The following is a 17387-nucleotide window of genomic DNA, read 5'->3' on the forward strand; positions in this document are numbered from 1 at the left end:
GGAAAATGGTACATAATGTTGGTAAGGCATTAATTAAAACATCTTCTCTAACTAGTATGAAAGTTGCCCGTGTTTTTTATTTATATTGTGCGGCTTCAGTTAAATTGGCCCTCTCTAATAAGTATCTTTTTTATCTATCAAATTAAAAAAATATTTTTAGACAAATCTAAAACCAGAAAGTTTTAGCATCATATTTTTTGTTTGTTTTTGTAACATGTCCTTTTGGGATTGATGACAAGTTTAAGAATGATAGCATGCTCACAGTCATTATTGTGGGTAATTGTGTTTCCTAAATCGTAATCATATATACGCTCTCAGCTTATATATGATTCAGCAGGTTCATTTTTCTAACAGAAGTTCTACTGAACTTCATTTTAGTCAAATGTTAATAATTTTTTATAACGATTACCAAGGAAAGAAACTCATCTGTCATTGAATCTGATCGTTAGAGTTGGAAAGTACCTTAAAGACCATCTCATCTCATTCAAGACAAGACCTCTTTGCTCCCATGGGTATGTTGAAAGCCAAGGCCATGGCCACACAAATAGATAATATTAGAACCAGGTCTAGAATTCAGGTTCCCTGGCTCTTCAGTCAGTGTTTATAGCAGTGGCGCATACGCTAAAATGTGTGCTTGGAATGTTCCATTTTTGCTGTGGCAGATACATACTTGCCTTTTATAGTACAATTTCTATAGAAACACTCGAGGAAACCATAAGAGTAGTTCCAAGAACCAAAGCTGCTTTCTTTTTCTTTAGTTACCTCCCTAAATAGTAGTAGCAGTTAGAAAGAGTAAGATGTGTCACCCCATCAGGTTCATTAACAAGCTGCTATAGTATAGCCCACCTTCTCTCTCTTATAAACTTGATTCCTGTCTGCTGTTTCTGAAGGATGGCAGTGGATATACTAAGAAATTTTCTATCCCATTTTCCAACCAGGTACTTGTTTTTTGCTTTGGGGAGCCAGGTCCCAAGTTGTTTATGCCTGCTATTAATAAATAGCAACGCAGCAATAACAATAGTTCATTTTTATTGGGTGTGTGTTAAGTGCCAGGCATTGTTTCAGCCTTTTACACGTATTAAATCATTTACATCTCACCACAACCCTCTGAGGTAGATTATTATTATCCTTATCTTCAAATGAAGAAACTGACATCCAGATGTTAAGTACCTCACAGCTTCTAAGACATGGAACCAGAATTTGAACTCAGGCAGAAGACTCCAGGGTTCACGTTTTTCAATAACAACTACATCATATGGCAACGTATTCTAACCTTTTTTCTATCACCATCACTGTAACAATCCCTTATATTTTTGTAGTGCTTAACGCGTGTTAACTGTTTGCATTCACAACAGCACTGTGAAGTAAACATCTACCATTTTGCAAAGAAATAAACCTGGAGGAGCTAAAACACTCAACTGGGATTCAGATCTTCTACTCATAACTTTCTAGACCTGTGATTTTTATCCTTGTCATGTAGTAACTGCAGAGGAGTCTTAACTTTGTGTTCCTTGACTTTTACAGTCTTTTCCTGGTTTGTATCTCTTTACATTGACCCATTAACTTAATTATGCACAGGTATTTGTGGATCATTTTTATATCCCAGACTTTTCTGCTGTCACTCCTTTCTCTCCATATGTATTCTGTTAGTTGATAGTTACCTGTCTAACTTGATTATGAAGCCTCCTAAAATTAAAGGTTGTATCAATGAAATATGGACTCTTCAACTAGAGTCATAAAGATGACTACTGCTTTCTAAAACCATGTCTCCTTACTTTGGTGTTTTCAAATGAAATGAGTAATGTTTGCAAAACAGGGTGATAATGAAAATAAAGCAAAGAATGGATGGAATGTACAGAATTCTTTTTCTTTTCCTAACATGAGATAGGTGCATAGTAATATTCCATGTTTGTGTCAAAGGCTTTCTGTTTGCTGACTGAGAGCCAGAAGTACACTTGGATGAGTACTTTTAGTTTTTTGCGTTCGTACTTCGCCTTCTGACATTAGTAGAAAACTTAGACCGAGTGTCATCTATTTTATTTAAAAAGGACTCTAGTTACTATACTAGAGTTACCTGTACCAAAAACCAATAAAATATTTCTTGTTATACTTGCAGATTCATAGAATTTAGATATGGTTTATTTTTAAAACGGCGGACAGTAAAATAGAAGCCATCAGCCTGCTGGGTAAACGTATAGCATTTCTCCTGCGTAGTTAACGTATCCAGTGTTCAAATGCACTCATTTCAGTCACTTCAGGAATGGAATGGAAACTCTTAGATCATAAAATTATTTTATCTAAATAAACTAGTATGAAATAAGCTACCAAAACAAGGAAAATTCAGAGAGTATCAAGAAACCTCAAAACATGTAGACTTTTCTGAACAGTATTCTGACTGAAGATCTTGTATTCCTATCAGACACAGATTTTTATAGAACTAAGAGCATATAATGCAAGTCTGCTAATGTGACTTTGTATCCGTGTTATCATGGAAGAACAAAAATGTGAAAATACAAATCTAAATTAAAATAGCAGTAGCTTCCTTTTGGTGTGTTCTGCCTTGGCTCTTTGTGGGTTCCTGTATAATTAAATCATAAGATGAATTCTTGTCTACCATAAGAGACTCTGACCTAAGTTAATATTTAAAGGAGACAACCAAAAGTTTATTTTTTAAAAAAACAAATACAATTCCCTTAACCTTTACAAAAGTCATGACTTTGTTGTCACCTAAAGCTGAATAAGGAACCACACTTCTTAAGGAGTAGACTAGCTACATCATGAGTAAAGGAGTTTTTAAAATACATTTACTGTTTACCTTTTATGAAAACATTCTCTTATTTGTATTTTCCCACATATGTTCAGTTTTTAAAGTGAAAGATCCATAAATCTGTGTTACATCATAAAACCTTTCTGTATATGTTAAAATTTTCCTAGGTCCCTCGAGAATGTTGTAAATTAGTCACAGTATACTTAAGCTTAAATCTATATCTTTGCTTGGTTGTTTTTAGGGGGGGAGAAAAAAAGCCTTCCATGCTTTGAGTTAATTTTATTGGTACTATTTTTCTTCATAGTTGCTACATTGCCAGCTAGTAGGGAGAAGAAATGAAAGTTAGGATATACTTCCTTTCAGATGGTAAATGCATAGAGGCATTTAACTGGCTGTGTCACGCACTGAAAACAGCATGAGGCAATGAACTTAAATTTATGAAGCACCAAAGATACCTTAGATAAAGACTTCTAGATTGTGAATTATGTTCTGGGAAGAGACTTGAGAACAGTTTCATCCCCTGGAGATATTTAAGGAAGGGATAAATAGTTATCTGGGTTTCAGATTAAATGCTTGCCTAAGGCTTCAGTAAGAACTGAGGTTTAACTGAGGTCCTGTATTTTCATAGCGACAACAACAAAAAAAGAAAGAGATGACAGTATTTCAGATCCAGTATTGTTTGGAAATTTTATCGGAATTTCTTGTAAAATATGTTTAACAGAGATCCTCCCAGTATTGAGAGTTTTGAATCTTTAAGGAAAGGACATGAAAGTAAAGTTGAAGAAATCCTATTTAGCTTTACCATTTTTTGCTTGTTGAAGATTCTTACCTTGAATTTCTTTGATTTTTAAAAGGACAGAGGACCCCCAGATCATAACAAATTTAAGTGTCTTTGGTGTTAAAGCTCATTGTTGGTAACTAGTAATTTTATTTTTAATAATTCTAGTAATACAATTAAACAAAGCCCCCAGATAGAATATTGAAAGAATCGTGTTTGTTGACCTATATTTTTGGTCTTTTAATTACGTATTTAAGTAATTGTATCTTCTGGGTTCTTATTTGCTATTGTTAATGCTGACGACTTACACAATACTTCTATCACATTTTATTTCTTCTCCTCAATTATAATCTGTAAGGTTTTAGGATTTTTTAATGTATCAATCGCTTTGCTTTTTCACGTAATTCCAGTTGTAGCAGTTTTAATTTCTGTTGCCCAAGTTAAAGTACTGTTACATATAAGCCTATGAAACTATTTAAAAATTTGAGTTTTAGCAAGAAATACCGTAGACTTGTTTTAAATCTTTAATATTTAGTAATATGAAATATTAATATTTAGGTTATATTTGGTTATGCTATAATTGAGGTATTGTTGCAGAGCTTTTCAGTTAATTTTATATCTTCTTAGCTGTGTTTTGTAGCTATACTTTAAGATATCTTCACAGTATATGTAAATCTTTAGCATATACACTGTAGCTATGTAAAGAGAAACAAACCATGTTTACAACTATTTTCTTTAGTCTGTATCCCTTTGTTTTTAATCACTGTGCTGTAAATCTTATACATTTAATGTTACTTGTTAAAATTTCTAATGTCACTAAAGTACTTGTTTTCTGAAACCCAGCATGTATGCATCAGTCCATAAACATATACACTAAGTACCATTAAATTGAACCTCAAATAATTCATTAATCATCATAAAGTATATAATGACCAGTTTTATATAAAGTTGCAAAACAAAACCTTTTTCAGACTAAACAAATTGTAGTATATTCCAAAATTCTTTGATTAATAAGAGACTTTGAAATTTCTACTACAAATGTAAAATAATTATACATTTCAACATACATAGAATTTTTAAATAAAAGTAAAAGAAATATTATAATACCTTTTGCATCTGTTGATAAAGCAAACCCAGAGACTTGCTGCTCTTACTCTTGCTTTTAAAAGTCAGTGAAGTTTGTTCGTCTGTGACTTTAATGGCAACTGCATTTTTGTTTTGGACCGTTGAATCCAAGCTGTACTAAGGAACTTCTTTTTCTTCTTACAGCACAAATCAATTGAATCTGACAAGCCACCTATGTAATTTTAAGTAGTATAGTGGAAGTTCCTGGTCTGCGGGCTGTCTTTAATCCAGCAGAGAAAGCATTGTGGCTTTGCTCTGTCTGCCACATGGAGAAATTCAGTAACCAGCTGCAGCTGACCCAGATTGTATATACAGTACCCTTGAATAGTGATTCCCTCTCTTTCTCAGGAGACTCAAGTTCAGCCCACATATTACGTCACCAAAAATTTGCTGGAGACTTGGGGGGAAAGTCTCTTTAGGATTTCCTCTCTGTAGCTTTAAATAGGGGTGGGGGTAGTGTGATCAGCAGGAGGTTGAAAAGCTCCGAACAAGGAGAGACTGTGCAGGTTGAAGGAAGGGCACCATCTGGAAACAAACTATCATAGTTCAGCGGGCAATTATAAAACAAACATTTTAGTCTGCTGCCCAGAGATCTTTTAAGTTGAACACTGAAAAAATAGTACTCAACTTCACTTAGAAGTAGGCGCAGGCTGATGAGTTTGTTTTTTATTACAAAGAACAAGAGTTAGACTCTGTTCTAAGAGGCAGTCCCCTAAATAATATAATACTCTTTATAGCCTAAAAGAATTTCTAAACATTGAGTTGCCAGTTCAGAAGTTTTTAAAGTTGTAAGAAACCTGATGTTGTAATATGTTATATCTTACTGTGTAATGTTTCTGAGATAAAACTGTTCATTTTTTTAATTCTAATGTTATATAATTAAATTCTGATGTTATATAATGTCACTGCTTCCCATTCTGCAGCATGACTCCTCTTGCCTGAATACGGTTATTCTTATTAGTTGATGCTGTGATTTAAAAGCAAACATAACCCTGGCCTGAGTGGGAGAAAAAAGAGAATTCTGACTCCCTGCTGGCTATGGGAACTTAGACAAGTCACTTTACCTACCTCTGGCCCAGTTCTTCTGCTATGAAATTAGGGTGCTGGAGAGGGAATTAGTAATTGTTGAGTACCAACTATGCTTTTATATTTCATTAAATCAAGAATGTTGATTAACTCAGTGGCTGAGGAGACACGGATTTAGACATTTTAAGTAATTTGGCCTAGGACTTCCATGCTAAGCGGTAAGAACTGGGATTTGAATCTCTCTCCAAAGCATTCGGCCACACTCTCTCTCATTGGATCATATAATTGCTGATTGCTGCTTCTAGATAAAACCTGTGCCTTTCTACTTTCTATGCATACCGTGTGCTTTCCCCTCTTCGTTGCCTTACCTTGTGCTACGTTCTCTTTCTCAGACCCTACCATCACCTGTTTGTTGATCAACAGCCTCTATTTAAAGTCAGCTTACAATAGTTTCTACTTATTTCACAGAACTAATTATTTCTTAAATTCCTATGACATACATAGGTATAGCAGGGGTTCCATACTCTAAGGCCTACAAATGCTCACAACAAGAATGAAGCAGGTAATGTATATAAGTGAAGTAAACCAGAAGTAAGAGAGCAGAAGAAAATAGGGTTATGACAAACTGGCATCCTTAATGGCTCGTATAATGGTATCTACACCTTCTCAGCTATACCTCATTGTTGCCAGATCTCCCCCCAGCCCTTTTTTTTTTTTTTAAGGAAAAGAGGGTCATATGTAGATATGTCTTATGGTATTTCCTGATTTTAAAAACATTGGGACAGCTTCTAGCCTCTGATTTATATTATATACTATATTACTTGATCATTCAGTGATCATATTATATTCACTAATAGCTTAATCTGGAAAAATACGAGATAGTAAGCTCCTCCTGAGCTCTTTGCTTGAGCTATTTAAAGCAGTTAATAATATCACTAACCAAGGTTGGAAAGTGGAATGGCAGGTGTTTAGGGACAAATAATGGTTAGTTTGGCATGTTAAATTGAAAATGAAAGTCAGGAGGTGTGTTCTATACAGAGGTTTGGAAAGTCATCGTTAATTAGGTGACAGTTGAAGCCTCAGAAGTAAGATAATCCAGAAAAAGTACATACAGAGTGAAAATATTAGTGACAGAACCATGGGGAATACCAATTCCAGGGAACATGAGGAAAAAGAAGAATGGTGGGAGGGTGGATGCGAGGAAGGTTCAAGCCAGTAAAGACCAAGAAACAAAGGGAATAGTACAAATACTGCAGAGAGACTGAGCAGAAGGGAGGAGACCAAGAGAGATGTCTAAAGATTTAGTAATGAGGAGATCATGTATGCCTTTGCCAGAATAAGTTTCAGCAACGAGATAGATATGGATTTCAGATTATCTACAAGTGTTAGCATGTGTGGATCAGTAGAAACTTATGTACTGTCAGTGGGAGTATGAATTGATATAGCTTTAAAAACAACGTGGCGCTGTCTTGTAAAGTTGAACATTATAATGTAAGACATACATGTACGTATATATCTGTATAGATCTCTGCTAGAGAAACTCTTGTACATGCGCACCAGGAGACATTTACAAGAATGTCTGTAGCAACAAGGAGGGAGGGGGCAAGTAACTCAAAACTCTATCAAATAAAATGAATAAGTAAATTGTGATATAGTTACATATTAGTTTATTCTCAATTTAAGGAATTACAGCTGTACTTAACATGAATAAGTCTTAGAAACAAAATAGTGAGTAAGGCAAAGCAATCACAGACCATATTTTTAAAAATTGACCTAACAACCACTTTAAAATCACTTACTGTGTACCCATTCTAATTTTACTGATATTATTTAATTTAATCACACATATATAAAGTATGATTTTTTTTAAAGCTCAAAAATAAGCAAAAGTAAAATAATACATTGTGCAGGAATACAGACAGGTGCCTCAAAAAAAAACAAGGGAATAATCTTAAAATTCAGAATAGTTGGTTACCTCTAGACAGGAGGCGGGGAGATAACATAGGGAAAGAGCACGTAGATGATACAGCAGTACTGATGTTGTAGTTCTTACGTTGACCGGTATTTATTACATTGTTTGATAACAACCAAGGTTATGTGCTAAACTGTTATTTTTTAAAAGGTAAAATTATGATTCTCATACAAAATGAATACATGTCAAATGTTTTGTTTAAATCATTAAATATATAAGGGAACCAGGAAGATATTACAGCCACTTCAAGGGAGTATCACACATACATGCAGGCAGTCAGGAATGCTGAAATGAATTTACAGATAGTTGCAAAACTGGTCAACATCCACGGGGCAATCATCAGTTACATCCCACTGGACGTAATTCATCAGTATTTTTATGGGCAAGAATTTGTATTTTACAAGTTTTCAACAACTTACAGAGTTGTAAAATAGCTCAGGCCAAAAGGAGGCACTGAAGAGAGGATATACCTAGTAATCATTTTTGCCTATTCCAAAGTCTGTCACAATTTTCCTGACCCAAGTAAACTTCTGTATGTACCAAATATTACATAAAAATAGAATGAAGGATAAAAAAGGTAAGTGTACTAATCTGTGTTTCTCTTTCAGTGTGTTTGTTGAAAGAGGGAGGGGCAAGGGTTCTATCTTGAGGAGGGGATCAGATTTAAATGAAGGGTGGCTTTGATTTTGTTTTCTTAAATAGAGGAGATTTAGATGTGTGCATTGGCTTTGGGAAAGGAGCCATTGGAGGGTCAGTGATAGTGAAGGCAACAGTGGACATTCTAGAGGAGGCAGTAGCGATTATGTTCAAAATCACAGGTTAGATTTGGAGAGAGGAAGGGTATTCTCCTTCCTCTAAGATGGGAGGAAAAGGAAGGGAGCCAGGCTATAGATTTATTTGAAGTCATAAAAAATTAAGTTGAGAATCTCTAAAGAAAAAGAAGTATTTATGATAGGTGGCTTAAAGAATACGGTTAAGATTTACTGAATGGAATAGGAATGATACTAGGATGAATAAAAGGATTGCCATGCCAGCCTTTTACATTGTGTTAAGCGCTAATTGTCTGAAAATCCTGGTCAGGATTTTCATTTTTTTAGAGTGCAAGATAGAGCAACCGCCTGAATGAGTTTATAGTCTTGAGCAGATAAGATATAAAGACAAAAGATTTTCAATAAGAAGATTATAAAGTCTTAAAAATTATCAAGTGAATGGTATAGATACTGTATGAGTTTGTAACAGAGTGTAATAAAAAATAAAATAAAATAAAACTTGGGGTACAAATGTATACTCTGAGATCCAGCTCTGTCACTAACAGTTTACAGGGCATTAGCCACTTCCTTAATATCTGTGGGCCTTAGAGTATTCACCTATAAAAAGAGGGGTTTAGACTAGACAGTTTCTAAATTCCTTTCTTGGAATCTGTGAAAAAACTAAAGAACAGTTGACACTGACCTGGATATAAGATATGATTTAAATGGGCAGAGTTGAGGCTAGGTCTCATTTAAGATGGAAGAAGTGGCATGAGAAAAAACATAGGGCTTATTTGGAAGGCAGTGGGTACATCATTTTAGTTGCATTTACTCTGAGAGTTCATGAATGGGCAGTAATGAGGAGAAAGTAGGAAAGTGTATTTTTCTCTCCAGCTGTAGTTGTCTTTTACACTTTACATGTGCATAGTAAACTCTCAGGAAATATTTTTTATAGATGTGACCTTGCATATCCAGAACTAGTACAACCAAATTATTTGGGGGTATATGTTCTTTTTGTTGGTACAGAGAAAGGGCAAGGTTAACTTCAATTTGTAGTCACATGAACTGTTTCAAAGACACAGCTGTTAATCTTTGAAACAAGATGTTTCTGCCAGAATGAGACAATTTTCAAAGTAATTAAGACTCCAGTGACAGTTATCAACTCAAGGCAAGGGGGTATAGAACTAATATTAAGTAACTACCCCATGGCCAGGTAGTGGTTAGGCTGGCTGACTTAAAACTTCAGGCTAGGGCTTCCCTGGTGGCGCAGTGGTTGAGAGTCCGCCTGCCGATGCAGGGGACACGGGTTCGTGCCCCGGTCCGGGAGGATCCCACATGCCACGGAGCGGCTGGGCCCGTGAGCCATGGCCGCTGAGCCTGTGCGTCCGGAGCCTGTGCTCCGCAACAGGAGAGGCCACAACAGTGAGAGGCCTGCGTACCGCAAAAAAAAAAAATCTTCAGGCTACACCACAACTTGGAAAATAGACATAAAAACTGAGGTTCGGAGATTAAAATAACTGTCTTTGTTATATACAACTAGTCAGAGGCAGAGCCAGTTCAGGAGCTCAGTTTCTTTCCATTAAGACCCATAGGTAGGTAGGTACTGGAGTTTCTAACTCCAGCCTCAAGCCGTATTTTAAAATGGTATCATAAGAGGACATTTACAGAAAACATACTTGCATGTCTGACCCCAACTCCACAGAAATCTAGGCCTCAGTGGTCATGTTTTAACAAGGCAGCAGTGTATTAATAATGATACATTCTAAATATGGCATATACTGAAATACAGCTATAAACTATACTCTTCCAAACTATAAGTAGGAAAACACTCATTTATCTAATTTCATTTCAGGTATCTACCTGTCAGATTTAACATACATTGATTCAGCATACCCATCAACTGGCAGCATTCTAGAAAATGAGCAAAGATCAAATTTGATGAATAACATCCTTAGAATAATTTCTGATTTACAGCAGTCCTGTGAATATGGTGAGTTTCTGATAATGGTATGATTCATTTACACAGGTTGATGGCGACTTTTCACACAACAGGAAACATCATTCTAATATAAAGGAAAATAATGATTGTATCATTTCACTGTTTAACATTTAGCATCTTGTTTAAGATCTTGCTTTTAAGGAATTGAAGTATTTCATATTTAAAATGCTAAGTTTTATCTTTTGCTTTTCTGTTATTTTGTAGCAATTTTGCTAACATAGTTTTCACAATTATTTTCTATTCTCTTCATCTCATTTGATCTCCCCGATGTATTATGTAAATAGTTCTTTTATTTATTTAGTTAGGGAGGGAGCTGAGACCCTTGATCCTAGTTAACAGTTGACTAGCTTTCTTGACTCCTATGTTGAGTAAAAATAACCAATTTTTGTGCAAGATGTATTTTATGGAAACACATTTATAGAAAGAGCTTTTGCAAGCCCAAATGATTAGGGAAAAAATGTTTTAATGTTTTAAAATGTTTGGATGCTTTCAGTTTGATAGGGAATAAAGATAGACTATTATAGCTATATAATTTTTATGGTGTTTAAAAAGCGTGAGTTTACATTATCTGCAAGTTATATCAAATAATCTCTTGTTTTATACTTTTCTCAATTTTTTTTAACATAACATCAAATTGTAATGTTAAATTAATCATATTTGAAATTTCTAAGTAGGGAAGAAAAAACTACTTTACAGATGTGAGCCAGGCTTCTTTAAAAATAAAAAACCTAAGGAGCCTTACATCTTGTATTTAGATGAGGTTTGAATATAAATCACAATGATGTCGCTGATTTTTTTCCATGAAGTTTCTCAAGTACGTGGGACTTTGTAAATGGGGCTATTGGGGTTTTTTTTTCTTCTTCTTCTTTTTTTTAAATCTATACAAACAATATACAACTGTAGTTTTCTAAATTACCTCCAGTTTTACGTTAAATAACATTTACCTCAGTAATGTCCTTCTAGAGTTCATTTAAATTTTGGTGCCATGTGGCCTTAATTTACCTTTAAATATATTTTTCTCAGCTTAACTTTAAAATTTCTGCCTAAGATGTACTTTATCAGATAATTATTTATCACATTTTGCCTAGATATCCCCATGTTGCCTCACGTCCAAAAATACCTGAACTCCGTTCAGTATATAGAAGAACTACAAAAGTTTGTGGAAGATGATAATTACAAGTAGGTTGGATCTTCAGAAGTGGTTTGTATAACTTTGTCCTGTCCTCCGCCCTTTCATCACCGTGTATTTAAACATCGAAATCCTACATCTTATCATGCATAGGCCTAATCCAGTTGTACATTTACAATGGTAAAGGTTATTTACATGTATTTCTCTTTAATCACTTGATGTGATTGAGCCAATATACAAGTACCTCCTCTGTTCTTCCATTAAAAAGCAATTCATGTTTCTCAAGTTGTTGAGAGCTGATGTTTGGTAGTTCTAGTTTTAAATTTTTTCCTTTCTCTCTAAATTCAAGCATTAAATCTTTATGGAAATTTATCTTTGAATAGGCTGAAAAATTAATGAAACAGTCTGTGAATAGAAAAATTACTCTTTTTTTAAGGGTAATTTTTAACACAATTTTGAACTCGTTTTCAGTTGTTTTTGTGTATTGAGAGAATATTGAACCTTCTGGACTCTGGGTTAGAGACATATTTGTTCAGTATAGCACCACACTTGCCCTTTTTTCTACTCAAGCAAATCCTTCTTCATTAAAGATTTTTAAACTTACTTTTAAGACAGCTGATATCCATTTCCTTTTCCTTAACCATCCACAGTCCTGCCCAAGGGAGGAAGGATTTTTTAAACATTAACCCTTTTTTATTTTTCAGTGGTGTGCTATACATCATGACTGCCAGGTTTTTTTTCCAAAAGATAGGAGGATAAAGAGCTTATTTCTCTTGAGACTTGTCATTTTCCTTGTAGCTTCATTTGTTAATTTCAAAATTTTGTGCTGTTCCCAAGCTTTCAAATTTGACTTGGTGTCTTCCACAAATATTTTTTCCAGTAAAAGGTTATACTTTAAAATTTTATCGAAGTGAAAGACTAGGTTATTTTTCAGTATTAATGCATTATATAAAATTTTTCTTATGCCGTACGATAGTGATGATCAACTTCCTTGTTCCCTAAGTTTCAATAATTTTTAAAGAATTCTGCAGTACAGAATTAGTACCAATAAAAGACTAGAAATTCTGGACAACAACTAGAAATAACTTTTCTTCTGATATTAAATATAGTAAGAAGCTCTGTATTTATACTTAAATGTATCTAAACCTTTATTAATGTTTGAAAACACCTTTATTGCCACCTTCTCCACCATACCATATTATTACCACTTTATACTTCTATATCAATTTTTATTTTACAGAATATTTTCTCAGGGTAATTCATTTGAAAATGTATGAAGTCAGTGGATCGGCTTTTTAAGGTTGGAGTTGTTTCACAGATCTGATGTTGCCCTAGGTTGTAAGCTTCTTGAGTTTGATGGTCTGTGTCATATTTATCACTGTTTCTTCCATCTCTCTAATTACTGACATAGCACAAAACACTCAGGTTTTGTCCAATTACGTACAGGAGATTATCTTAAAACTCAAAATATGAGTAAGTACTTATTAAAATTTCTATATCCGGCTCAAGAAACTTAATGGATTTAAAAGAAGTTAAAGTTTATTCAGTAGAAATGAAGTCTAAGAAATTGTTGCATAATTATAGAGGATGGTGAATTTTAACTCTAAAAGGATAGAGTTGGCCAGTTAAGCCATTAAGTAGTTTTAGCTGTCTATAACCTGACATATTATAAGATAGCTTCATTTTGGTAGGAAAGCAGATGCTATTAAACTGATTTTTGTTTTCATGAGTAGCTAGAACTCGAGCAGCCTCCTCATTATATTCATTAACAAATATTTATTCAGCTTTTGGTATTGACGAGTTATTGTGCTAGCTGCTGAGATTACAAAAGTAAGATCTTGTTCTTGCCCTTAAGAAGCTCAGTCTAATGCAAAATACATCCACAAAACAAATAATTACGAAACAATTCAAACAGTACTATACTAGACATGTGCCCAGGTTGCAATGGGAACATAGATGAGAGGAGACCTAACTCAGCTTTAAGTGGGAAAAGTGAAGAGAAAAGAAACATGAACAGCTTGAGGTGACATTATTACCTGAGGCTGCATCTGAACCGGTGAGTAGGAGTTAGCTCCACGTGAAGAGTTAAGAAAGGTGTTCCAGGGTATGGAAATGATCAAAGGAATAGGGTGGGAAACTTTGTTCGCTTTGGGGAACTACACGTCTCTTGGTGGTGTTGGAGCATCATATGGGGAACTGAAGAAGATAGTGTTTTCCTAAAGATACAGTTGTATTGCATGAACCTACCGATTAAATGTGTTGAAAATCAGAGCATTTTAACATAAGAGCCATTAAGGTGATAAGTTAGAAAAAAAATGGTCTTTTATGATGAAAGATTTAAATGAAAATGATACTTCATTTATCCATAGGCCTCTGTTTTCAGCAACTTCATCTATATAGGCAGCCAATATCAACATTACAAATTACATGTATATGTTTTAATTGGGGTGAAAGTCTTTCAAAGTTATTTCATTTTAATACTGAGCATAATATCTTTTCTCAGTGAATCAGCATCACTGTTATATATAGTGTTTTGATGATGGTACAGGCAACTGACGCTGACTAGCCTTCACTGCTGTGCTGTTTAAATGCTTCGGCTTTTATACTGCTGTTGGTTATCAGCTGATGTTGATAGCAATGTGATTCTCCCTTAGCCTTCTTTCTGTCCCTTTCTATTTTGGTTCTGTGTTAGGAAATTGTACTTGTTTTGTTTACTTCTTTGTCTTCCACCTACTAAACTGTGAGCTTCAGAAAGGGAAGAGACACCATGTCTACCTTAGTCTCCATTATATTCCAGTGCTGAGAGCACAGTGCCCGAAACAAAACAGGTGTTCAGTGAATGAATGTATAGTCTGGCGCCCAAATAATTAAAGTCAACGACTCTGTAAAAAGAAAAAGAGCAGAGAGTTCTGGTTAATCAAACATCTGTTCAATACATGCATTTTACATGGTCAAATAATTGGAAAACAATTATATATAATTTCTTCTTTAGGATATTAAAGAAATACAAGTTAAGAACCTATAATAGATTTATCATTATAATATCATGTATAATATCATTTGTATTGCGTGGTTTCATTGTCCATTTCCGGTTGGTGAACGCTAAAAAATAAAAAGTCTTTATTAATTTCCAGACAAATGCTTAATAATAATACAGAGTACACCAAAGTGTATTTCATGGACTATATCAAAATATTTTCTACAACTGCTTTAGTATCCTATTTCCTGAAACAGTTTCCACTGATAGTAATTATAATCTCTTTTTGCCATGGAACTCAAAACTGATATTTTATCCTAAATGGAACTTAAGTACCAACTAACAAACTTTGACTTAGGAAAGGGATTTATCCTGGATTTTGTAAATAACCTTTTTATTTGTGTAGATAGATCTTTCTTTTGATAAGTTGAGTTGGTTGTTTTTTTTGGATGGTTACTTTTAAATAAGGTGTTTTTTAAATTTTCAGTGTTACAGAGGCCATTAGCCCACCCAGTAAAGATTCTAGAAAGAATTTGTATAATATATTTAATAATATATGTGAAAGTTACTGAATTTAATTGTCAAGTATCAGTATAACCTCAAGTTAAATCACCTTTTAGTCATTCATCAAATATCTTTAAATGTGTTGAATTGCTTGGCAACATTGGGGTCGTTTGGGGAGATTTCTCTGATTTTAAATATGAGTTTTTGATGTTTTTTTCCCTCCCTAATATATCCCGGAATCACCATAAGATCAGCTTTGTATGAAAGAGAAAGGAGACTTAATTAAAGATTGCTCTTGAAGAAAAATATATAGCTGAGATTATTTTATAAAAATGTTTTAAGGTTTTTGGTAGAAAATACATGATTTTAATATTATTTTGTCAAATATTAATCATTTTATGTGCTTTGTTTCTTTTTGAAATTCAGGCTTTCATTAAAGATAGAACCAGGGACAAGCACACCACGTTCTGCTGCTTCCAGGGAGGATTTAGTAGGTTAGTGCAGCTTTCTCTCATTACCGGCTAATAAACCAGATAACCTAATAAGAAAGAATATACTCCAAAGTGAATAAACACTTAGCACATCTTATTCTGCATGCACAGTTTTCTTTTTGGTATTAAAATATGTCCGTTTTTCTGTTGGTTTTCTTGTTTAATCAAAAACTCCTTACTTGTAGTTTGTACAAATAAATACAAATAAATTTATAAATAAATATGCCAACTAATCAAGAAAAATAGATATAACCAACAGAAAATAATAAATGTTTATGAATATCGACTCTTTTTTTTTAGTTAAGAATACACTGTCCTAGGCAACAAGGCTTGATTACATTAGAAATTTCTGTGGTCTAAGTGGGAAATTCTAATTTGAATAATTATAAGAGTCAATTTTAGTGGCTTAATTTTTTTTAATTTCACTCTAATACTGGACCAAGTACTGAAAATATTAAAAAATAGTGTTAGTCCCTTAATTTTTATCTGTTGCATTACAATGGGGATTTATATGTATACCACACATAATCAAAAATATAAAATTGAAGAGAATTATTTATTTTTTAAGAATTCATAAGTAATAACCTTTTTTAAAATTCTAAAACAGACCTTGGCACTAAGCTTTATATTATTGTATATTCTAAAAATATTTGGAGACCCATCTAATGAGGTATGAAGGAAGTGAGGGAACAAAGCCATGACAGTGTCTCGGGGGAAGAGTATTCCAAGCAGAGGAAATCATTTCAGTCTAAATCTGTTTAAGTTTGCTTTTCTTTTCATTCTTAAAGTGATACTTTGCAAATCTGTACATTTTTGAGTTCTACTTTTTTAATTCCCATAAGCTTGAACAGTGTCAATATAGATTTAAATTCTAACTTGAATGCTTGACCTATCTACCCTACACATTTTTTATCTAAGAAGAAGCTGAAACTAAGAGTGAAGAAGTAATGTGTAAAATTAAATGAGCACTGAACTAGGATTCAGAAGACCTGAGTGTTTAGTCCAGGTTTCATCTGTGATATGAGATCCTTACCCCTTCTCTTCTAATTCTGCTGCTGCTTCTGTAAATGGGGAGGATATTTATACTGGCTACTTAGTGCAAGTAAAATAGATAGAAATTAATGGATATTGTATGTATTGAGGTTTGTGTTTTAAGATTCAGAAAATAAATATTTCTCTTGTTCAGTCTATTAAATAGAATTAACATTAATATTAAAATTTAAACCACATTTTATATTTCATATCAAAGGATTACAAATAAAACAATTTTTTTAAACCATGTAACAATTTCTCTCCCTTTCCCTCTCCCTCTCCCTCTCCCTGTGTGTGTGTGTCTATGTCTGTGTGTCTATGTCTGTGTCTCTCTCTCTCTCTCTTTTAATTTAACCCTTAGGTCCTGAAGTAGGAGCATCTCCACAAAGTGGAAGAAAAAGTGTGGCAGCTGAAGGAGCCTTGCTACCACAGACACCACCATCCCCTCGGAACCTGATTCCACATGGACATAGGAAGTGCCATAGCTTGGGTTATAAGTCAGCATTTTTAATTTTATCTTCCAAATTTTTATGGTTTTTTTTTAAGTTGGCTTTCTTTTCTATTTATTTTACTAGTTGGACAGAAAATAGTGTCCTTGCATAGTTTTATTTGTGTAACAGTAGTCTTTTTCTGATTTAGTAAAATATCTTGTTTGCATAAAGGCATTTATTTCTTCCTTTACCTTAATTTGGAAATGAGCTTTTTCCAACAGTGCCTTCACATCTGGGGGAGAGAAACGAACATTACAGATCATCATCATAAATAAAATCAGGAAAGCAATATACCATTTTCATTTTAAATTATCATAAGTATCAAGAGTGATCACTTATCTTAACCC

General features: G+C 33.9%; 1 protein-coding gene across 5 annotated transcripts in view; it reads left to right on the forward strand.

Moving 5' to 3' along the window:
* The window catches only part of RALGPS2 (Ral GEF with PH domain and SH3 binding motif 2), a 312954-nt gene that overhangs the window by 261747 nt on the left and 33820 nt on the right, over positions 1-17387 (forward strand). For all 5 annotated transcript variants that reach the window (XM_032631376.1, XM_032631382.1, XM_032631369.1 and 2 more), the window contains 4 exons: positions 10270-10407; positions 11505-11595; positions 15453-15520; positions 16911-17046. In XM_032631376.1, the coding sequence (XP_032487267.1) occupies positions 10270-10407; positions 11505-11595; positions 15453-15520; positions 16911-17046 (433 nt within the window). The remainder of the gene's footprint in view (positions 1-10269; positions 10408-11504; positions 11596-15452; positions 15521-16910; positions 17047-17387) is intronic.

The sequence above is a fragment of the Phocoena sinus genome, chromosome 1 (assembly GCF_008692025.1).
Source record: "Phocoena sinus isolate mPhoSin1 chromosome 1, mPhoSin1.pri, whole genome shotgun sequence".
NCBI lineage: Eukaryota > Metazoa > Chordata > Mammalia > Artiodactyla > Phocoenidae > Phocoena > Phocoena sinus.